This window comes from Scyliorhinus canicula, chromosome 3 (genome assembly GCF_902713615.1).
Source record: "Scyliorhinus canicula chromosome 3, sScyCan1.1, whole genome shotgun sequence".
Classification (NCBI taxonomy): domain Eukaryota; kingdom Metazoa; phylum Chordata; class Chondrichthyes; order Carcharhiniformes; family Scyliorhinidae; genus Scyliorhinus; species Scyliorhinus canicula.
The window spans coordinates 222307820-222332073 of record NC_052148.1 but is presented as its reverse complement, the minus strand read 5'-3'; the positions used below and the strand labels follow the sequence as shown (position 1 = coordinate 222332073).

The window sequence follows — 24254 nt, the reverse complement described above, 5'->3', positions numbered from 1 at the left end:
CAAAACTTTCTTTCAATTACTCCTTGTGGTAGTGAGTTTCACATTCTGACCATTCTTTGCACAAAGAAGTTGCATCTGAATTTTCCATATTGGATTTCTTGGAGACGATCTCATACTGATGACCTCCAGTTACCAAGTAAAAACATTGGCCAAGGTTTTACTGGTGTAATGGCAGGCGCAGAGGACAATGTGGTGGGAGCTGAAATATTGTTTTGCCGCCAGTGTAAAACCACAACGGGAATGTGCGCTCGCACCCATCTTGGCGGATCGCCATTCCCACCACAGGCCAGCGTGAAGCTGCTTTGCATCCCATTAATGAAATGGCCCCACCAGTATTGTCCTCCACCCCAATTATCCCCGCCACCAGCAGGACCGATCACGGCATGGGCATGTCAGTATTCACCTGGAAGAAGACCTCAGCCAGATTGCAGAGATCAGAAGATGGAGGCCTCCAGTGACCGTGGGCCCTACATCACCACATGCAGCAGTGGGTGGATGAAGTATTAACAATGTGAATTGTCTCGCTGCAGGAGCTTCCAGGAGGTGCATCTTCAAGTTGCAGGTGGACGGCTGGAGGTCTGTTGGGCAGCGATAGCCTGGGGGAGTATTGGACAGGGAGGAAAACAATTAAGAGGTGGGCTGTGCGTGGAGACCTGGGTGGGGGGGATGGTAGAGGAAAGGAAAGGGATGCTGCCCGGGTTGTGGAATTGGTGAACGGGTATTGAGCGGAGGGTGGAACGGACCATGGTGGAGCGGGCAGGTCATGCAGATGTGAATGGGCATGAGTCCTAGGGGGCAGACTGAGGGAATTGTTGATAGGAAGGGGTGGTGAGGATTGAGGGTGGAGTGAGAACCTGTAGGGTAGGAGGGTGGGGGCTGGGCAATAACGGTTGAAAGGGGGCTGATGGTTGTTGGAGGGGATTCGGAAATAAATGCAGATTAATGGGATCGGCACAATGGTGGGAGGGACAGATTTGGGGATTCAGGTAGCGAGGGAATAGATGGGGCTCCATAAGTGGAACAACGAAGCTGGTGGAGGAGGCCAGGGAGGATCTTAAGAGGCGGGATACACTGCACTTAACGTTGGCGGGGAGGGTCCAATTGGTGGAAATGAATATTCTGCCAAGGTTCTTGTTTATCTTTCAGGCTCTCCCGATCTTTATACCAAAGGCCTTTTTTCGGAAAGTGGACACGATCATCTCTGACTTTGTATGGGCAGGGTAGGTGCCGAGGGTGGGGAGGGCCCTGCTACAGAGGCAGAGCCACCAGGGGGGGGGGCTGGCATTGCCCAACTTGCTTCATTATTATTAGGCGGCGAATGTGGACAAGGTGCGGCGGTGGTGGGAAGAAGGGGTAGAGTGGGTTAGGGTGGAGGAGGAATCTCGTCAGGGGTCTAGTTTGAGAGCTATGGTGACGTCTAGGTATTCAGGGAGCCCAGTGGTGCAGTCCACGGTGAAGATATGGAATCAGCTGTGGAGGCATTTTAGGGTGGAAGTGACGTTGGTGCTAACGCCGCTGTGCGAGAATAATGGGTTTGAGCCGGGGGGGGGGGGGGGGATAGTGTATACAGGAGGTGGAGGGAAGTGGGGCTGGTCAAGGTGAGGGATTTGTATTTGGAGGAAGGGTTCGCCAGTCTGAATGCGCTCATGGAGAGGGTAGAGCTGCCGAGGGGTAGTGAGTTCAGGTATCCACAGGTTAGGAACTTTGCACGAAAGGTCTATAAAAGGTTCCCTAGGTTGCCGGGATATACCCTGCTGGAGCGGCTGCTGCTTCCGAATGTGGAAGGGGAGGGAAGAATTGGGGATATATATATAAGTGGCTGGAGGAGCAGGGAGGCGAGCGGGTGGTGAAGATCAAGGAGAAATAGGAAGCGGAGTTGGGAATGGAGATCAATTGGGGAGTATGGAGTGAGGCACTGCGAAGGGTAAACGGGACCTCCTCTTGTGCAAGGATGAGCCTGAAACAGTTTAAGGTGGTGCACAGGGTGCATATGCTCGGGCGAGAATGAGTGGATTCTTTCAGGGCATAGAAGATGTGTGTGAATCATGCACACATGTTTTGGTGTTGCGAAAAATTGGAAAGAATCTGGGCGGGAGTGTTTGCGGTCTTAGCCAGGATAGTGGAGGAGGAAATGGACCTGGAACCTTTGGTGGTGATATTTGGGGTCTCAGAGAAGCCGGAGCTCAAGGAGAGGAGGAAGGCCGATGTCTTGGCCTTCGCCTCCCTGATTGCACGGTGACAAATTTTGCTGGAGTGGCGGTCGGCATCGCCACCGGGGGTAGCAGCTTGGTTGGGTGACCTGTACGACTTCATGCGATTAGAGAAGATAAAGTATGAGTTAAAGGGCTCAGCAGGGGAGTTTGAGAAAAGGTGGGGGATGTTTGTGACCGTGTTTGAGGAGCTGTTCGTCGCAGGGGGTTGGTGGGTGGGTGGGGGGGGGGGGGGGGGGGGGGGGTGATGGGGATGAGGGGGGGTGAAAAGGAGAAAAATATGTACAAACTGTATAGCTGACTGTTGGGAAGTATGTTTCCCAGGGTGTTTATTCGCTGTAACCTGCTTTGATACAGGTTTGTAATAAAATGCGTTTTTAAAAAAACATGGTGGAAGGGACAAATCTTTTGTCATGGGAGTGGGCTCCTCAGGAAGGTTAGGGACATAGTCATTCATCTGTCCCATTCAGGGAGATGGGGCGAGTTGAAGGGTAATTTGGGGAAGGTCAAACTGTTACACCTGGGGGGGGGGAGGGGGAGATCAATGGTTATGGGGGGAGGGTCACAGAGGGAGGGGTAAAGGTATTGAACTGGCCACTGAATGTTACAGGAACCATGGGCGCTTGCAATTATTCAGAACCTCGTGGTAGAGATCTCAAGATGTTCCACGTGTGTTGGGTCATTGGGGTGGACGGAGATACAGGTTATCTTAACTGAAGGGGAACCACGACATGTATTACTTAGACTGGTAGGGTGTTGTGATAGGTAAGTGTGTGAATGGCAAAGGATCAGTGCATGTGGGAGGCTTCTTACATATCACTCTCATGGGCCCTGACAAATGCCTTTACCTACCTGCACATGCATGATTCCAGGGATACAGAAGACCCAGCCTGGGGTATCCCTCTGAAGGTGGTGGTGGAGGAGGATGCACAGGCTTGAGGACGATGAATTGCAAATGAATCATGTCAAGCCTCATGAAAGTGTAAATTTACTCTAATTACAGAAGTGTCACAACATTAACAATCATAATGCATCCCTGCAACCACAAGCAAAATCAAAACTTCTCAGTCATTCCATACTACTTCTTCCAGGTGCCCCCTCGACATCCACAGCAGGGATGGAGGCATGTTGCTGACCAGTTTGCCCTGTTGTCCTGCGGTGGCCGTCCTCTGGGGACCTGAGGCCTGGAGGACCCCAGCTTCACTTGGCTGTCCTGCAGTGGGCAGCTGCTCTCTCTGTGGTCACAGTAGACAACGCGGAAGGAGTCACAGGCAATAGGAATTCCAAAGGGCTGGGCACCCTCAGAGAGTCCTATGCGAATGTCCCAGGGGTGTCATACAGCCATTCCACCTCCCTTTGGGTGCCCAAGGAACCCCAACTCCTTAAGGAGGGGCATCTGGAGGGAGATCGGGGTACTTCACTCCCCTCCTGTGTAACCACTGCAAAACCTCACCCATGGCTACAGTGATGCAGTTCAGGTCTGCGCACATCTCCAGCGGAAGCTGGGCATTCTACCGGACCAGCTTCTCCATGGCATCTGCCACCCTCCCCATCGAGACCTCAACGCAAGCACCATCCAGCACCACTTCATCAGAGAGCAAGCAGACAGACTCCTCTGCCTCACATGCCACTCTGTTGAGGGTCTCCAACACCTTTGCCTAATGTTCCCCCACCTCTTGCAGCATCTCAGACAGTGCCAATCCCAGAGGCTCATCATCTGACTTGGACATTGCAGATGCCTCTTCCAGGTGCCAGTGAGCTTCACTCACCCTGCCTCCTCTTGCAGTGGATACATAACTATGCAGTGACTACCAGAATGTGAGACCCACTTGAACTAGATCTAGTACACATTTAGGTTTGCGTTAGCAGTGGTGGAGGGTGGACGTGACTGTTCTGATGCCTCTGGAGGTCTGTGTTCTTAGACCATAAGACATATGAGCAGAATTAGGCCATTTGGCCCATCAAGTCTGCTCCACCATTCAATCATGGCTGATATGTTTCTCATCCCCATTCTCCTGCCTTCTCCCCATAACCCCTGATCCCCTTATTTATCAAGAATCTATCTATCTCTGTCTTTAAGACACTCAGTGATTTGGCCTCCACAGCCTTCTGCGGCAAAGAGTTCCACAGATTCACCGTACTCTAGCTGAAGAAATTCCTCCTCATCTCAATTTTAAAGGATCAACCCTTCAGTCAGAGGTTGTCCCCTCGAGTTCTAGTTTTTCCTACTATGGAAGCATCCTCTCCACGTCCTCTTTATCCAGGCCTCTCAATATCCTGTAAGTTTCAATGAGATACCCCCTCATCCTTCTAAACTCCGAGTACAGATGCAGTTCCTAAGCCTTTTCCCATTTAGAAAATCGTCTATGCATCCATTCGTCCTTCCAAAGTGCATAACCTCACACTTTCCCACATTGTACTCTATCTGCCTCTTCTTTTCCCACATTCTTAGCCTGTCCAAGCCCTTCTGCAGCCTCCCTGCTTCCTCAACACTACCCATCCCTCAGCATATCTTTGTATCATTTGCAAACTTAGCAACAGTGTCCTCAGTTCCTTCTTCCAGATCGTTGATGTATATTTTGAAACGTTGCGGTGCCAACACAACCCCGAGGCACACCACGAGTCACCGGTTGCCATCCTGAAAAAGACCCCTCTATCCCCACTCTCTGCCGTCCTTTTTTAATATAAATTTAGAATACCCAATTTTTTTTTCCAATTAAGGGGCAATTTTAGGGGCTGGTTTAGCACAGTGGGCTAAATGGCTGGCTTGTAAAGCAGAAAAAGGTCAGCAACGTGGATTCAATTCCCGTACCAGCCTTCCCGAACAGGTGCCGGAATGTGGCGACTAGGGTCTTTTCACAGTAACTTCATTTGAAGCCTACTTGTGACAATAAGCGATTTTCATTTCAATTTAGTGTCACCAATCTGCCTACCCTGTACATCTTGTTAGGTTGTGGGGTTGAGACCCACGCAGATATGGGGCGAATAAGCAAACTCCACATGAACAGTGACCTGGGGCTTCGATCAAACCCGAGTCCTTGGCGCCGTGAGGCAGTTGTGCTAACCACTATGCCACCATGCTGCCCTTGCTGTCTGCCTTCTGTCAGTCAGCCAATCCTCTATCCATGTCAGTATCTTACCCATAAAACTATGCGCTCTTAACTTATTCAGCAGCGTCCTATACAGCACCTTGTCAAAGGCCTTCTGGAAATCTAAATAGATCAGGTCCACTGGTTCTCCTTTGTCAAACTTCCTCGTTACCTCCTCAAATAATTCCATCAGATTTGTCAGACATGACCTTCCTTTGACGAAGCCGAGCTGACTCAGTCCTATTTTATGCACTTCCAAGTATTCCACAATCACATCTTTAATAATGGACTCTAAAATCTTACCAATGACCGAAGTCAGGATAACTGGCCAATAATTTCCTGTCTTCTGCCTCCCTCCCTTCTTAAACTGGAGTGTTACATTAGCCATTTTCCACTCCATTTTCCACTCCTTTGGGACCCTCGCTGCCTCCAGTGATTCCTGAAAGATCACCACCAATGCCTCCACAATCTTCTCAGCTATCTCCTTTAGAACCCTGGGGTGCAGCCCATCCGGACCAGATGATTTATTCACCTTCAGACCTTTCAGTTTCCTCAGAACCTTCTCCTTATTGATGGCTACTGCACTCACCTCTGTCCCCTGATTCCTCTGGAGCTCTGGCATCCAACTGGTGTCTTCTCCCAGGAAGACTGATGCAAAGTAACTATTCAGTTCCTCTACCATTTCTTTGTTTCCTATTATTACTATTACAACTTCTCCAGCCTCATTTTCTGGTGGTCCAATTTCTATTTTTGCCTCTCTTAACATTTTATATATTGAAATGTTGCCTCGTCCTCCCCTTAGCATGTTTCCTCCTCCTTGGGATGAATTTCTGTTGTGCCTCCTGAATAACTCCCAAAAACATTTGCTATTGCTGTTCCACTACCTTTCCTGCTCGGCTCCTTTTCCAATCAACTCTGACCAGCGCTTCCCTCATGACTTTGTAGTTACATTTAATTGTAATACCATTGCATCTCCCGATTCCAGCTTCTCCCTCTCAAATCGAAGAGTAAATTCTATCATATTGTGGTCACTGCCCCATCAGGATTCTTTCACCTTACGTTCTCTAGCTCATTGCACATCGCCAAATCCAGAATTGCCTGTTCCCAAGTGGGCTTTGTCACAACCATCCGAGACATTCCACAAATTCCTTTTCTTGGGATCCACCATCAACCTAATTTTCCCAGTCCACCTGCATATTGAAGTCCCCCATGATCATTTAGAATATTGCCTTTCTTTCTGCCTTTTCTATCTAATGATTCATTTTCTGACACCCCCCCCCCCCCCCCCCCCCCCCCCCCCCCCCCCCCCGGGCTACTGCTGGCAGACCTGTGTATAACTCCCACCAGGGTCTTTTGAATTTGATTTACATGTTTCGAGGTACAGTGAAAAGTATTATTCTGTGTACAGTTCATCCAGATCGTTCCATACATTAAAAAATGTAGGACATGCAGAATTACATAACTCCCATCAGGGTCCTTTTAACTTTGCGATTCCTCAACTCTACCCACACCGATTCTGTGCCTTCTAATCCTATATCGTTTCTTGCAATCGATTTAACTTCATTCTTTACTAACAATGCAACACTGCACCCTCTGCCCATCTGTCTGTCCTTTTCACACATACCATTGGATATTTGATCCCAGCCCTGATCCCCTTGCAGCCACGTCTCTGTGATGTCCAGAACATCATACCGGCCAATTTCAATGTGTGCAACAACCTCATTGTTTTGCATACTGCATGCATTTAGGACTGTGGTGTAGAATTACTGTAGATACACAAGGGGTTAATGTAAGTACATGTAGACTAGCTAGACACTAGAGGGAGCACCGGAGACATGACACACAGATACTCAACCAATAGGTCAGTAAGATAGGACATGACCAATGGGCATTCACGATACACACAGAGGTGACACTACCACAGGGGGGCATTATACTAACCCATATATAAAGGACACAGTACACATGATCTTCCCCTTTCCAGTGGAGACACTCAGTGAGGACAGACACAGGGTTGATTGAACATCACACCCACCATGTGGATTGTAGCAGACTGGTTCGTCAGTCTGAGTAGCTATAGAAGGATTAACAGTAGTGGCGAATCCGAGTAGGAGAATTGTAAATAGTTTAATAAACGTGTTGAAGTTATCTCCACGTCTGAACCTTCCTTTGTCAGAGTGAACAACAAGGAAGCAGCTTATGCTACACCAAGAGCATAACAAGACAGGTACAACACCCTGAATCCTACATTGATCACCTCCCTTCTCATATTTATCTCTTTTTCTGCTCTGCCTGAAGTTAGATTCCTGCCACCTTCGATACTCTCTTTCCTATTACATGTTCTGGAAACTTTACTAATCTTTCCTGAGCCCTCGACCCCTTTAACTAGTTTACCGTCCTCATCATTAACCTGCACATGTACCTTTTCCTTTAACTTTGATTTTCTAATTCTCCATACAACTGAAACCCGCCCCCCCCCCCCATTATTTAGTTTAAAACCCTATAACCCTATCTAAAGCCCCCAACAGACAGCATCTTAGCTGTATATGTGGAAGTGGCCTTTCCACCCAAAGTCCTCAATCCCGAGTACATTGGAAAATGCTTCTCTCCTCCAGCTGGCACCAGTGAGAGATGAGAGAGCGAGTGACTGCATTAGTTCCCTCCAAAATGGAAGAAAGCATGACCGTAGGTTTCAATGTGATTACATTATGCATGGATCCTCGCTGGGTGGAGGCTGTCTGCCGACCTCTTCATCCACACAGGCAGAGTCTAGTGCCTGCTGTGCGAGCTAAAGTGCCTCGAACTTAGTGATATTCTTGTGGTCCAGCCAGCCCACTCCCCTCTTCTCTCGCCCTCTCTGCTGTTTATGCTCAACCATTCCTTTGCAAAGAGGATGGGGGTGAGGGAAATTGTGAGCAGTTGAGGGTTTACTTACTCTGGCAGAGCAGATAAGGTCATTCAGGTTTCCTGCTCTGCAGGGAAGTCCTCTATTAAAAGCCTTGCGCACCATCCTGGAGATTTCTTCCCATCCAGGACACCTTTCTTCCATTGTCAGGGTACAGGAGTTCCCTCCTGGCCTCCACTGCATTGAGCAACATTTTGAGTGAAGCATCACTGAATTTGAGAGCCATCTCCCCCTTCAAAGGTGGGTCAATTCTAGTTATCCTCAAAGTAGCTTACCAAAGAGAGGTAATGTTTCAGATCGATGGCCTATTGTCAGAACGATAAGGACTGACCTGAAGCGTTATGCAGGTGTTTGTGGAGGTGGCCCGTCATTGGCCCAATGGCGGGACCTTCCCTGCTTGATAGCGGTGTTTCCCATTCTACATCCCATCCGTCACCAGGGAATCCATGGCGGTTGGGGGTGGGTGGGGAATGGGGGCCTATCATCGATGGGACTGGAAAATCCTGCCGGCAGCAATATCAAATAATCCTGCCCATTAACGATTTTGCATTAAGCAGATGCGGAGTCTGAATATTTCCAATATTTCCTGTTTTTATTTCAGATTTACATTATCTACAGCATTTCTACAGCATTTTGCTTTTGATCGGAGAAAGGTGTGTTAAATAAGTTACCCCAGTAGACTTCTACTATATTTATTTCAGGTGGGGGAGAAGAGAGGGAAAAACAAAGAAGGAATCAACATGAAATAATTCTTGTGAATGCGAAATGCCGTTTCTCAGCCTTGCTAATTTTTTCTGTCCTAGGTATCGCTGATTCAGTGGCAGTAGCGTTTGTATAGAAGAAATTGCTGTTTCCTGGATGTTGGTCTTCCTGCGGAACAGGCTTAAACTTTAGTTCAAAGAGGTGTTTCTATTGGGCCTGCGGTGAAAATCAATGAAAGGAATCTTCTGGATTTCCCATTCAAGTCAATGAAGGAGATTTAAATGGGTACTCACACAGGTGTATGCCCTGACCTACCTGATTCCTCTGTACCTACTATGCTTATATTTAGCCTGGACACAAGAAATTTTTGCCTTCAATTTCTGAACCATCCACTGTTTGGTGGAGTAACTTGTATTAAGAAGCATCAAAATATCATCAGTGCTTTGTGAATTGTTTTCCAATATGCACTGGCAATGGGCAAGCTACCTCACCATGGAACAGCATCTTTTGTCAGTATTCACAACATTTATTACCTGAGAAACCCAAAGATGTTTCATTTAGATTTCACAGAAAATTCAGTATTATAGTTTTGTAATTCATGCGATTGTTTCTTGATTTGTGCTATCATCGAAGTCCATGATGTTTCCCAATATCTACCTTGGTGTATTTTAAAGTGACAAGGAATTAACATATTTACAATAAAATAGTCTTTTCAATTTCAGAATTGTTTTCAAAAGTGCCAATATTCCATGGCAGTGCCTCAGAAATACAAGCAGTTTAGCATGGGCATCACATTTGTTGCGGGCCACAGTAGATACCCACAAAAAGAGGGAGTAAAATTACGTAATTTTGCCTTTGCAGCACAATACAATGCATTAAAATGGCGCTGATTAACAAAATTATTGTTGCCACCCTTCATTCCCAATCACAAAACTTTAAAAATGCTCTGAACAATACATGCATTTTGCTAAAGAAAAATGGATCAGTTCCATAATTGTATATATTTACTGCACATTATCAAAAAATGGGATGTCCATTATTCATTAGAAGCAGGATTGTCCATTTAAATCAGTATCCTAATACCCTAATCTAGGAGTATACGTCAACTGAAAAATTAAGATTTTTATTATTTACAATATTTTACGTAAATAGGTTTATATGTAGGTAACTTCATTCATTCATACAAGATGTTACAGGAAACTAGTAACTAGTGAATCCAATTTATTTTTGCATGAAAAGAGGATACATATCCTCTGCTGAAGTATGAGCTATCGTCACACTCTGCGGTACACAGAAACTTGTGAATTGAAGAGGTAAGTTTTGAAATCCAAAGTCTTGGGTGGCACGTGCCACAGTGGTTAGCACTGCTGCCTCACAGCGCTGGGACCCGGGTTCATTTATAACCTTGGGTGACTGTCTGTTTGCATATTCTCCCAGTGTCTGCGTGGGTTTCCTGTGGGTGCCTCGGTTTCCTCCCACAGTCCAAAGATGTGCAGGTTAGGTGGATTGGTCATTCTAAATTGTCCCTTTGTGTCCGAAGGTTAGGTGGGATGTGGAGATGTGGCAGGGGAGTAGGGCTAGGTAGGGTGCTCTTTCAGAGGTTTGCTGTAGACTCGATAGGCCGTTTGGCCTCCCCTGCACTGTAGGGATTCTATGATATTGATTTTATATTATAGCTAATGGAAATAAAAATCACGAGATCTAAAACAAGCTGTAGACTTGCGATGACCCATTTCACACTATCACACATTTCAAGATCTGCTTCACATTCTTTCAGTGAAAATGTTTTACTCAATAAAGCACAAAGAAAAGTTTGCATTGATCAATAACAGCTTTAAAACATGTTTTGATTCTTTGTGCATTTTCCATTCAACATATATTCATTATGAAGCATTGAGTTGATGTTTGCTTTAATCAGATTCTTCACTGCTGAAATATGAGCTATCGCCACACTCTGCAGTATACAGAAACTTGTGAACTGAAGAGTTCAGCTTTGGAATCCAGGGTCTTGGGACCAAGAAGGTTGCGAGGTTGAAGAAGTCAACAAACACTTTATATCGGTCACTGCAACAGAGCATTAAGAAAAAGAACAAATATTGAAGCTTTATTCAGAATGCGCTGGAAGTACTTAAAGGTCATCAAGCATATATGGTAATCAAAGGAAATTAACGTTTCCAGACATGTTTAAATTTTAAATTTTTTGTATAGCATTACAACTGACAAGAACCATTAACTGTTTTGGGGGGTGTTCAACTGCCAAAGGTCCATACCATTTTGTGCTACGTTAGTGCTTTTTGGTTTTGACAAAGAAGTAAAGCTACATACTTTACAAATTTAAAAGATTATGATTCTACAATTATATCCAGTCACTGAACCAATATTTAAACATATCAGTTAAAAGACTGGATCCTCCATTCCTGAAGCTAAGTGCCGGCGCCAATGGAGGGTCCATGGTGTTTCACGATTGGAAGATCAGCGCGAAGCCCTCATTGATTCCGGTACTGGTGAGGGGCTAGCACTGGCGCAGCGTGAAACACCTCCAGAACGTGCAGAAAACAGTTGGAGAATTGGCAGGTCCCGTGCGGCACATATGCAGGGCTGACAAGCTGCGGCCGCCATACCTACACCCCCACACACGCACCAGTCGCGCCGAACAAAATAGCGCAGCAGTGCTGGACCGCGTACTCACCCACCCCAAGCCCACAGCCTACCTCCGCCACCCCTCCAGCCCTGGCATAAGCCCCTCGGTCAGCCGCACGGATCTCAGCCGAGTATGGCGGCGCTGGACACGTCTGCACACCTCTCTCCCTGCAGGTGGCATGCCAGGCTCGTGGCTATTGGGACCACACGTGATCCACCTCGTCGGGAACCCCACCCATTGGAGACGGGGCAACGCGGATGGGCCGGCTAATGCCGTACCAACAGCGTTTCAACTGCACATGACACGTGTCCCGATAATGCCAATTTGGAGGGGGCGGAGGATCGCTGCCCAGTATCAAACCGGCGCCTGCCCCGATTCTGGCGTCAGGAGCCATTCGCTGCTGCATCGCTGTTCCTGACTTTGGCATCGCGCTAAGGAGACTCCCGCCCAAGGTCTGTGCAAAGATTATGGGTGGGATTCTTCATTGCCTGGCGGCGATATCAAAATTGACGATCGGGCGGAGAATCCCTTTTGACGCCAAAATCGGGGGAGGCGCCTATTTTCAGATGCTCCGCTCCCTCCAAAACGGTGTCAACGGGGAGTACGCCGCACACCATTGGGACGGCCTCAGGACATCCCCAGAAGCCCTCCCCCGATGGGCCGAGTTCTCGACGGCGAGGGACACGTGTGTTCTGAGTTTTAGTCAATCTGGCGTGGTGGCTGCAGACTGTCCAGTGCCTCTTCAGTCAGGGAAGGGGGGGGGGGAGGGGGGGGACTGGTGAGGGGTGGAAAGGGGGGCACTATCCCGCCCCTGGGTCACCATCCGTGTGGAGTTTGCCCACTCCCCATGTCTCACCCTCACAACCCAAAAAGATGTGCAGGATAGGTGGATTGGCCACGCTAAATTTCCCCTTAATTGGAAATTTTTTTAAAAGTAAACTGAAACCTCAACATCTGATTGATTCAGCCCATGGTTCCTCTCATTAACTATCTCACTTCACTAAGCTAAACACAATGGGTGTGATTGAATAGCCACGCTGCACCCGAGAAGTGTCTCGCCACGGTGCAGCTAGGCCGATAGAAGCCAGAGACCCCACTCCTGGGATCTTCCCGACTTGCAACGTCTGAGGAGATCTAACACAATCTTGTGAGATATTGCGATGCAAATCCTGCCCATCACCTTTTAGCAAATCTGCATATTAAAGCAAGCAGCTAGTTTCACTTTAATAAGCAGATACCCAAAGCGTCGGGATCTTTCCACTTCACCTCAGAGTCCTCAGGTGAGTTCCACTCAGTACAGGCTTGCACAAACCAGAATGGCACTCGTGGGGATCTCCCAATGGATTGGAGACCCCAAGGTGCTTGCCCTTTTGGCAGTGTGGATCCCTGGCACTGCCAGCCTGGAAATGCCACCTAGGTGCCAGGTTGGAACTACCAAGGTACCCAGGTGGCACTGCCAGGGTGGCACTGCCATGGTGCCAAGCTGGCTTCTTTTACACAGTGGTGATCAGGTCAGAGGTGCCTTGTGCGGGTGTTGGGGAGGGTCCTAGAGCGTTGGGGCTTGGGGGCAGTCGGGGGTCACTTTTGGGCTCCAGAGATTGGGCGCCATTTAAAAATGGAACCCTCTTAATATAAACAGAAGTCCATCAGCTCAAACTTTTACGATGCTTTAATTGCACCTCTTGTAGCCACAAAGCCTAACTGCCTTGCAAACCAGAATTTTGTTTTTAAATTACTGCAGCGGTCATGCACACACTAACCCTCACTGCACCAAATACATCTAATGCAATATATCTGAATTTCTTACATTCATCAAAGGCATTATTCTCCGGTCTTGTCTGTGGCAGGACCCATTTTGACTGATCACGAACAGAAAATTTGCCGTTTGAGCCAACACTCCATTTACTTTCAGCAGCTCCAGAAAATCCCAGCCATGATCGAGGGTGGAAGATTTCAGCTGTTAACTCTGTTTTTCTCCAAAGATACTGCCTGACCTGCTGAATATTTGAGATACTCCTTGCGATTTTTTTTTTTTTTGCCTCATTCATCCTTCCTCAGTGCCAGATTGGGATCTGATCCTCCTCAGGGAAAAAAAAGCAGAATTTTCCATTTGGTTCTAAGTCCCCAGGTGGGGGCAGGGACAGGGAGTGTTTCCTGCCATGGAATCCAATGAGAATTTGCACCGCTTCAAGCGATGACGGTCTCATTAATTATGCTGTCGAGAATTTCTTGAATTTTTTTGCAGCAGGAGCAATAGTTCATCCTACCATCATACCTGGTCACCATATTTAGAAGTCATCCAAATATCACACTAAAGGAGATCAAGATTCAGTGATGCTCCCTTGGAGATCCTTCTCCACCTGTGGAGCCCAGGTGGGTTGATCTGTACCCAGAGATTGGGAGGAGGAGGACAAGTCATTACGGAAAACCAATAGGGGACAAAGTCTCCAGCATGGTCAGGGCCTGGGGCCTCTACCAGAGGGCTGCCCTGAAAAGGTTAGGTGTTGAGGGCACCAGCAACCATTGCTAATGACATAACTTTGTGGTTTTTAGCCTTATATCTGCATGAGCTCTGGAGGGTGCTGCCCAGAAACCTTCTGGACAAGCTGCAAGACACACATTCCAGTGGTTTATTTGTAAGACTGGAAACAAGAGAAATATACCTGAAACCCAATTTAGCTCAACAGCGTATTTTTTTTTTTTGCACAGGAAAAGCTGAGAAACAACAAGAGAGAGAGAGGACAGGACTGGGCTGGTCAGACTCAGGACCTTCAGCAATGTCGAGGAGCAGGCAGCCTAGTGGATGGTTAGGAACTAGATTGAGCCTGCAGTGGTGGGGTCATTGGCAGGCAGCCTTAATCCAATAAGAATCCATTTATGTCACATGCAAATACAAGGGTCATGTGTTCCTCCATGTTGGAGTCAGTCACTCGCTCTCTGAGAATTCCATAGAATTCCTACAGTGTAGAAGGAAGCCTTTCAGCCCATCGACTCTGCCCTGACCCTCTGAAAGAGCACCCTAGCAAGGCCCAATCTCCTACCCTATCCCCGTAACCCCATAACCCCACCTAACCTGCACATCTTTGGACACTAAATGGCAATTTAACATGTTCAATCCACCTAACTCACACATGTTTGGACTGTGGGCGGAAACTGGAGGACCCGGAGGAAGCCCACGCAGACATGGGGAAAATGTACATACTCCACACAGTCACCTGAGGCCGGACTTGAACGCGGGTCCATCATGCTGTGAGGCAGTAGTGCTAATCACCATGCCACCCACACTTCTCTCTCACTCACAGGTGTCAGAAGGAAGAGGGCAATGGAACATGAAGTGACCCTATCCAGCAGTTCATCCAGCTACAGACCACCCAGGACATTGGGGAAGAGGAAGAATGTGTACCTGTCAAGGTGTCATCCGCCTCTTCCACCAGCGCAGACAGACACACACCTCAGTGGATACTAGATGTAGTTCAGGCCGAGTTTCTCAGTTTGGTGGTCATCACGTGGACATGTGTCCATTGCAGGAAGAGGCATGGGCTTGGTCAGCCAAGCTCACCGGCACTCTGAAGATTGATGGGGAAGAAGCATCTGCAACGTACAAGTCAGATGATGACTCACTGGATTGGGTCACCCATCAAATTTGGGGGAAGCAGCATGAGCCTGGGAACCACATGCAGAGATATCGGAGGTTCTAAACAAAGTGGCATGTGAGGCTCATAAAGTGGTGACGACCTTTGTGAACTCCAGGGTCTCCATAGGGAGCTTGGTTGATGCCATGGAGAATCTGGTCCAGCAAAACACCAAATTTCTGCTGGAGATGCGCACAGGCCTGCACTCCATCAGTATGTCTATGGGTGAGCTTTTGTTGCAGCCATATGGGAGGGGAATGGGCACCCCATCAATTTCCAGGTGCCCCTTCTCCTCAAGGAGTCAGGCACCCAAAGGGAGGAGATGCAGCTTTTGGACACACCTGGGACTTCCACATGACTCTCCGAAGGTGTCCGGTCCTGTGGAATTCTCCTTGCCTGTGACTCCTTCAGCTTCATTCTCTGCGACCACAGGGGAGCAGCTGCCCCACAGCAGGACAACCAAGTGAAGACGGGGCCTTCCAGGCCTCAGGTCTCAGAGGCCGCCCACCAAGGTCACCCGGCACAACAGGACAAACTGGTCAGTTAGTTACCTCCACCCTTGCTGTGGGTGTCAGGAGAAAACCCGTAAGAAGTGGCATGGAATACAAGATTTAGGAATTTTGATTTCACATGTGGTTGCAGGGCTGCATTATGATTGTTAAAGTTCTGACCCTTTTGTAAATAGAGTACACGTACACTTTAATAAGGTCTAATGTGGTTCATTTGCAATTCATAGTCCTCAAGTCTGTGCATCCTCCTCCCCTGCCAATACACCCCCCCCCCCAACTATCTTCAAAGGAGTCCATATTCCGAAGTCATGCATGTGAGGAAGGTAAAGGTATGTGCAAGGGCCCATGAGATATGTGCAAGTAGCCTCTCACACACGCTGAGCCTTGGACCTTCGCACACTTACCTACCCAACACCTACCACTTTAACTAATGCATGCTGCGCTCCTTCTTCAGCTGTCCAGTTGGGGTGAGTTGCATCTCCGTCCATCCCCAGTGATCCAACTCCCATGCAGCATCTTAAGATCTCCAACACGAGACTCCTCAGAGTTACGTGCAGCCATGGTTGTTGATAACTTCAACGTTGACTCAAAATCTTTACCCCTCCCCCAGCACTCACATCTCTTCCTCTTAACCATCGAGGTGTAACATCTCACCTTCCCACGGTTATCAGTTAACCCACCCCCAGAATCCTCTGCCCTGTGCAAGTGAATGTCAAAGTTCCCAACCTACCTGAGAATCTCACCCCCGTGACAGTGGATCTGCCCCCTCATTCTGCCAACACCCTGAATCCACCTGTTCTTTCACATCCACTCTCAGCGCACCTTCTTCTGCCATTGCCGAATCTGAACCCTCCCACCTACTGGCTCCTACTGCCCCCTTTTAACTCTCAGAATCGCTTCCTATCACCCCATGTCTCCTCAATTGACGTTCTGAACCCACTTCCTCTCTCCAGCCCCTCTCCGTGCCTTGCCCGTTCACACCTGCACAGAAACTACCCCCGCAGATCCTTCCATCAGGCAGCAGATACAGAAGTCTGAAGACCCGCACATCCAGACACAGGAACAGCTTCTTCCCCACAGCTACGAGACTCCTCAATGACTCTCCCTCAGACTGATCTGTTCCCTGTAAGAACACTATTCATGACGTCCGATGCTGCTCTTGCTCACGTATTTGCTTTGTTTGGCCCCTTGTTCCACACTGTAACCAATCACTGTTTGCCGATGTACCATTTGTCAATGTACTCTGTCGATTATTCTTTATTTGTCTATTACGTACATACGATGTTCCCGTACCAGCCTCCCCGGACAGGTGCCGGAATGTGGCGACTAGGGGCTTTTCACAGTAACTTAATTGAAGCCTACTCGTGACAATAAGCGATTTTCATTTCATGTACGCTCCCTTGGCCGCAGAGATGTACTTTTCACTTTACTTTGGTACATGTGACAATAAATCAAATCAAATAAAATAAAATCACTTCCCCTCCCTGCACGCCATCACATTCAGTCCCACCCTCCTGCTGCTTACCAACTGATCCATTCCATGACCGTACAGCATCTTTGTCTTTCTCCTAACATCCCAGCTTCCCACCCCCATCTAGGCCTCCACATCCACCCGCTTCATTCCTCTCCTTCCTGTCTAATCCGCCTCCCAGCACAGACCATTGCCGCCCAACCGTACATACTGCAGCCATCCATCTGCTGCTTGAAGATCCACCTCCTGTAAGTTGCGATCCCATGATTGATGCTCCAAACACCCAATGTTGCATGTGATGTTCCACAGTCCACAGTCACTGGAGGCTTCCATCCCAATTTCCATAGGTTGCCCCAGGCCTTCTTCACGTAAATGTTGACATTTGCACTCCAACTGTGGCGCAATATCTGCACGTGTCAAATCACACATTCTGACTTCCCTATGGCTCTCCTTCACAACACTGCATCTGAAAGATGCACTGCAGTAATTCACCAAGGTTTCTTAGACAGCACCTTCCAAACTCACGGCCACTACTACCTAGAAGGACGAGAGCAGCAGATACCTGGGAACGCCATCACCTGAAGGTTCCTCTCCAAATAACTCACCGCTCTGACTTGGAAATATATCGCCGTTCCTTCACTGTTGCTGGGGCAACTCCTGGAACTCTCTCCCTAGCAACACAGTGGATGTTCCTACTTCAAGGACTGCAGCGGTTCAAAAATACAATTCACCGCCACTTTCTGAAGGGCAGCTAGGGATTGGCAATAAATGCTGACCTAACCAGCGATGCCCACATTCCATAAATACATTTTTAATAACTTCACAGATCAATATAGCTCGGAGCTCCACTTATTGGTCTCTCTCCAGGTACCCTCTCGCACCCTGTCTGAACACTGGCCTTCACCCTCAGCTTTGTCTTTCTCACAGCCAGGTCTCATAATCGCCCTTCACAAATGTTGCCCTTCCTTCCTTTTCACACAATCCATTTTTCACACTCAGAACTCTCTGCTTGTTCTCCTTGCAGGAGATGAGAGCGCAGAACTTTTGAAGAGAGCCTGAGAACCTCGGGGGAGGGAAGAGGTAGAGAGGAGGGGGTCCATTCAATTATAGCCTCCTTGATGGCCACCTGCGATGCATTTCCACCTGTTCCATTGGGAAGGAGGTCTTGCTCCAGACTGCTGCAGATGTCAGGACAGACTTGTCATGAAAGACTGAGCCTCCTAAGGCTCATATATGTTGAAAGAACTGACCCTCTTTCTACAAAACTTGTGCTGGTAGGGGGGGGGGGGAGGTGGGGGATGGGGGCTGCCTCCTTCATGCTGGATGTCTGGACCCCTCCCTCTGTCTTACGGAGTAGCATGTGGCTGCAGAGAAGATTACTACAGCGCTGAATTATTCCATCTTTGGTTCTGCTAGCAAAATACCACCGAATCTTACAAGCTGTTCCCCATAAATGCCCCTCCTATACCTCTGATGCCTTGCATATTAAGGGCAGTCAATCACAGAAGGCAGACAGGTTTCACTATAGTGGATGGGTTCCCACAACTAGAGGGAGTCACTGGCTGTACATTGTGGTAATAAAGATTCCCTGAGGGTGGCACAGTGGCATTGTGGTCAGCACTGCTGCCTCACAGAACCAGGGACACGGGTTCAATTTTAGCCTTGGGTGACTATCTGGGTGGAGTTTGCACTTTCTCCCCTTGTCTGCTTGGGCTTCTTCCGGGTGCTCCGGTTTCCTCCCACAGTCCAAAGATGTGCAGGTTAGATGGATTGGCTTTGCTAAAATTTCCTCTTAATGTCCAAAGATGAGCAGGTTAGGTGGGGATAGGGTGGGGAGTGGGCCTAAGTAGGGTGCTCTTTCGGAGGGACAGTGCAGACTTCTGTAGGATTCTATGATTCGCAGATCTACCTGGAGTCTTCATCAACTGAAGGAATTCCACTCCCTCAATATTCAGATAAGCGGTGATCATCAATCTCTCAAATGATGTCCTGGGAGCTGTTATCATTCTGTGGCAATCATACCTCCCACAGAATTCAGTCCTCCACAGAGAGTCAGTGACTGCCTTCATGGAGCAAGGACTGCCCACTGATGACCAGGCTGATGAGTCATGTCAGTACAACTGGAGTAATATGTGCACAAGGGGGTTGGCAGTACAAACCATTGGGCTACTCATGCACTTCAGGTGCCTCTTCAGATCTGAGAGCACCCTGTCATGATTCTTCAGAATGATTATGGTCTACTGTGCATTGTGCTGCATTATGGAAGAGGAAGATGCAGATCGATAGACACCCTCTTAGGACGAGAAGAAACAGGCAAATAAATACAAATGCATCTTATTTGAGTAATGGAAGAGTTGATACTGTCCTAGTACTTACATTGAAAACTTATCCAACAGTATTGGTGGATAGCTCACAAGACCAAAAATATGACGTGCAGCTGCAGTAGGCAACGTCAAATCTCACATATTAAAATACAAAGTACTGCCAGGGCCAACCTTTGAATTCTTTGAACAATTTTAACATCAGTACTGCAGTATATATATTCAGAGTTTTGTGTCAGCCCAGCTAAGGGCGACAAAGACCTTTGTAAAGCCTCAAGCTTGTTTGCTCTGGAAAAAGGAAAAGCCAAGGGAAAAATTACTTCAGAATTCGAGGGAAGGTCTAAAATTAACCCCAATAATCACCAAACATTTCCATGGAAATTTTCCCAATTTCCCACTGCAACTGGCAGAAGAACAGTGCAAATCCTGTGAATAAATGGCTGTCCTTTAATCCTACCTCATCGTAGCACGTAGATATTGATAGCCAGATGATCGACCGGTACCTGATTTACTTCCAATCATCCTTTGAACCATACAAACATGATTGTCTTGGAGAAAATAGGAAGAAATTGTAAATTAATGAAAAAAAATGCTTGCTTTATTTAAATAAATCAAGTTTGAATTATAACTTACATCTCCATTTTGACATGAGGGCATCAATATCCATGAGTGAATTCAATAACTGGAATGGCACCTGGAAACGCGGCTCTTCTCTGGAGATAATAGAGGTAGACATTTTTGATTATCTTCTATAATTTTATTTCCATTGTAAAGTTATTGCAATCTTTTTCCTCTCACCTTTGTTTTTCTGAGGTCTCGGACCATTTCTTGATTAAAGTATCAGCTTCCACCTTCCAGAGATTAATTTCCCAGACAGAGGCTATTTGGGCCATTGATGAGGATTTTATGTGGAGGAGCAAACCACAACCGAATCTTATAATTATCAGGGAGTTAACTGCCTGAGGTCATGGTTTCAGGCCTTATGTCCACCTGCATGAACTGCCAGCCAAGGAAATTGTTGGCAGCTTTTCAGTTCCAGACTGCCACTGGGAATGAAACCTGACAGCCTCACCACCCGTCGCTGGTACAATGCCAATGGCGGGAGGAAAAGGCCCATTAGGGCCTCAATTAACCAAAGGGTGGAGTGGCCCTGACCCCTACCCCTCCAGTGGTAAAATTCTAGCAGAATTCTAGCATTGCGCTTGATTTTAAGGCCTGCACTCCTGCCAGAATTTCTCCCGCAAGGAGTTAGTGGGTGATGTTGTAAAATTCTAGCTATTATATTTCTGTTGTTTTTTTGACAGTGCAATTTAAAATTAAATTCACTGCCTCACTCTCCCCCCACAGATATTCCTTTTACTTCAGACATCCAATTGGTTCTAAATCGATATAAAATTAACATCGATCATTGACGGGGTGAAAAACAGTTAGCAGCTTGGCTGCTCATTATCCAACCCTGCCCAAGTTGAAAATTGCTTCCAAAAAGTAAACTCTTCCTCACTGCAATGTGTGACAATTAATGGAGGTAATTAACATCTGTATTTAAGCACACCCTCATCGATATCATGTCCTTTTATCTTTGCATAAAGGCAGATTGTTCCTCTAAGTGATGGAAATCTGAGAATGAAACTCTTCTTTACGCTGAAAACCCCTTATCAACTTCAACCTCTTCTAAGTTAACACAATATAGGGTGATATCAAAATATATACGCAAAGTAAAACCCTCTGCTACCTTGTTTAAGGGTAAACACTAGAGGGTCCTCCAAACCTCTCATTGTAACTTGTTGAAGCCATAGAAAAGCATTATATAAGTCTATAATGCCACTTCATAGTGGTTGCCACTAATAATAATAATCTTTATTGTCACAAATAGGCTTAAATTAACACTTCAATAAAGTTGCTGTGAAAAGCCCCGAGTCAAATTCACCAAACAAGCATGTATTTCGGGATTTGTGGTAGGAAACCGGAGCACCTGGAGGAAACCCACGCAGACACATGGAGAACGTGCAGACTCCGCACAGGTAGTGACCCAAGCCGGGAATTGAACCTGGGACCCTGGCGCTGTGAAGCAACAGTGCTAACCACTGTGCTACCGTGCCAGCTACAGCAGATCAGGGGAACCCCAGGAGTCAAATAAACCCCTATTGTTTTTCATTTAACTCCATTAAAGTGGGCAATTCTACTGCACCTCTGCAACACTTTCAGTAACGGTTATACACTGGGATTGCCAACGTGTGTGGAACTATGTGTAAGTTGTTGCAGTCAGTGTTTCTTTGGGATGTTCAAACACTTTTCATTTGCAGTTCCCTACTCCAGCCCTTCTCGAGGTAAGCAGCATTCACAAGAAGCTTACAGAAGGAAATGTAAGCTTACAGCCGCGAGGTTTTCCAGACATTACCCGTGGATATGGAACCATAGGCAATCAGAACTTTGGTTGAATCAATCTGGACTGGGTTTCAGCACAGGTCTCAGAGGTAAAGGGACAGTAAACTGGTCCACTAACCCACTCAGCTCTTTCACTGCATGTACTATATTGATTGTACCAACCTGTAAAAGTAGATCATGAGAGCTCCCTGCAGTGCCTTATATGATATTCTCCGTTCACCTAAAGTGAAGAAATGAGCAAGTATTAGCCATGTTTGAACCTATGTTACAATAATCAGCCTCTGCACATAGGCTTTTGCAAAGGTTAGTGAAATTAAAATATCCGTTCAAAAGTGGGGAATATCACCATGAAATAGATTTTAATTCTGACCAACTAGCAGATGCCTGGATGGCTGAACTGTTAAAATGACCCAGTTACTTCGCCACTGAAAAGTTGATTTTTTTTTCTGATTTACTAGATAAGCGATGAAGTTGCTCTTTCAAAATCAGCTGGATCCTAATTCAGAGATATCGATAAAGGTCAATGATGACTCTGATTTTACGTTGTTGGACAATGAGAAGTGGCAGTGTTCCTTTAAGGAGATTTCAGCCCTTCTGAAATCTCTTCACCACAGTTAATCAAGAGCTGGTAGGGAGAAATTGGGCAACACAATTCGCTGCAGGTGGGTAGCCATTTTCCAACCACATTCTGCCCTTTCTGGTTAAAATTATCGTGACCTCGTCCTGTCACAGGTGGTTAGGAGACTGAAAGCAGCCTTTTACTTCTGAAACTCACTGAAATTGATACCACCTCCCCATCCCTATGCCACCTCCCCAATGCAGATCCTTCAGCAATGCATCCTAAAATTCTATCAATGGCATTTGGCTTCAAGATGTAAAGGAATGTTTGTTTGTTAATCTTGTTTCCAGCAGTTCTATGCCAGGGTTTTTCAAAGTGCGGGTCATGACCCGTGGGTGGGTGTCAGGTAGGTCACGGAGCGATCAGTTGCAGCGTTCCTGTGGTGGTCTTGATCACGGGAGAAGCGTTGAATGGCCTCTACTGGCATTTTCATTGGAAATGGCAGCTGCTGGGGTGGCATGTGGCGCAGTGGTTAGCTCTGGGACTGCGGCCTGAGGACCCGGGTTCAATCCCGGCCCTGGGTCACTGTCCGTGTGGAGTTTGCACATTCTCCCTGTGTCTGCGTCAGTTTCAACCCCACAACCCAAAGATGTGCAGGTTAGGTGGACTGGCCATGCTAAATTGCCCCTTAATTGAAAAAAAAACTAATTGGGTACTCTAAATTTATTTTTTAAAAAGCGAATGGCAGCTGCTGCCACCTTTTAATTGAGAAAGAAATGAGGGTGTGTGCAAACCTCCGGCCATAAGTGGCAGCAGTGAGCAGGTCACGTGCCCTGCACATACACTTGACGTCAAGAGCTCTCTGTGTACATGCTTTTGGTGCCAAATCATGGAAGAGAGCTTCTTCCATATTCTAGCTGCTGGCTAGCAAGGCAAGAGGACTGTGAAGATTAATTATTTTCTCACAAGCAAGAGACAACCAGAGACACAAATAGGCAGAGTTCATACTGGCCATGACCTCACATCGAATCTGCTGGAGAGAGTTACTTAGAAGTCCAGGGCAGGATGGAGCAGTACTAGTGTTCGCTCTGTACAGAGCTCCAGGTCCTCTGGTTAACAGCCTACAAAGAAGAAACTTTACTCGGGAACAAAGCAGTATAAAGATGATTTCTTGAGGTGTGGTTTTGTCAATTGTGCCAGTGTAAAGCCCATGTGTATTATCGGGAAGAACTGGCAAATTAAAGGAGAAGTTTCAGAGTTTGACAGAGAAGTGCTGGGTGAAAAATTATTTTTGAGGTTGAGACCCCAGAGCCAGTTATTAACTTACAACTGTCTCCAAATGAAAAGATTCTGCTGCTGTGCCTAACCTTTGGTCGCACATTAAAAACAAGCCAATAGCCCATGATGCTGTCAGAATTCTGGAGTCACATCTCCCAGGAAAATCCCGTGCTGAGTAAAATAAGCACTTTGTTGCTATTGCCTCTCACACCGAATTACATGTGCAACGTTGGATTTTCTGTTCTCACAAATATGAAGATGGCACAAAGGAACTGGTTGAACTCTGCATCTGATATACACATTGCACTTTCTTCCTGTGAACCTGATTGCAGTGAGATCATGAAGACTAAGCAGGCTCCTCTTTCATATTAAAGGTAAGCGAACGTGGCATGTGTTTCGAAGGTTGGCCAGTGTGAGTTGCAGAGGCCTGTCGGCATAGGTCCCAAAGGTCGGCCGGTTAGCAAAAGTGGTTCCCGGGAATAAAAGTTTGAAAAACACTATTCTAAGCTATTGTGTAAAGCCACAGAAATGACAATTGATGCAATCTCTGAA

The 24254-nt window shown here is 47.0% G+C and overlaps 2 protein-coding genes across 2 annotated transcripts in view; one reads left to right on the top strand and one right to left on the bottom strand.

Annotated features, from left to right (window-relative positions):
- ctso (cathepsin O) overlaps positions 1 to 9627 on the top strand; it is a 67768-nt gene extending 58141 nt beyond the window's left edge. Inside the window, exon 8 of the mRNA XM_038792292.1 lies at positions 9008 to 9627. Coding sequence (XP_038648220.1) covers positions 9008 to 9042 — 35 coding nt within the window. The 3' untranslated portion in view covers positions 9043 to 9627. The remainder of the gene's footprint in view (positions 1 to 9007) is intronic.
- The window catches only part of LOC119963315 (tryptophan 2,3-dioxygenase-like), a 68847-nt gene continuing 53368 nt past the window's right edge, over positions 8776 to 24254 (bottom strand). Inside the window, exons 9-12 of the mRNA XM_038792291.1 lie at positions 22028 to 22085; positions 20114 to 20193; positions 19938 to 20028; positions 8776 to 10970 (exon numbers count right to left, since the gene is read on the bottom strand). Coding sequence (XP_038648219.1) covers positions 10817 to 10970; positions 19938 to 20028; positions 20114 to 20193; positions 22028 to 22085 — 383 coding nt within the window. The 3' untranslated portion in view covers positions 8776 to 10816. The remainder of the gene's footprint in view (positions 10971 to 19937; positions 20029 to 20113; positions 20194 to 22027; positions 22086 to 24254) is intronic.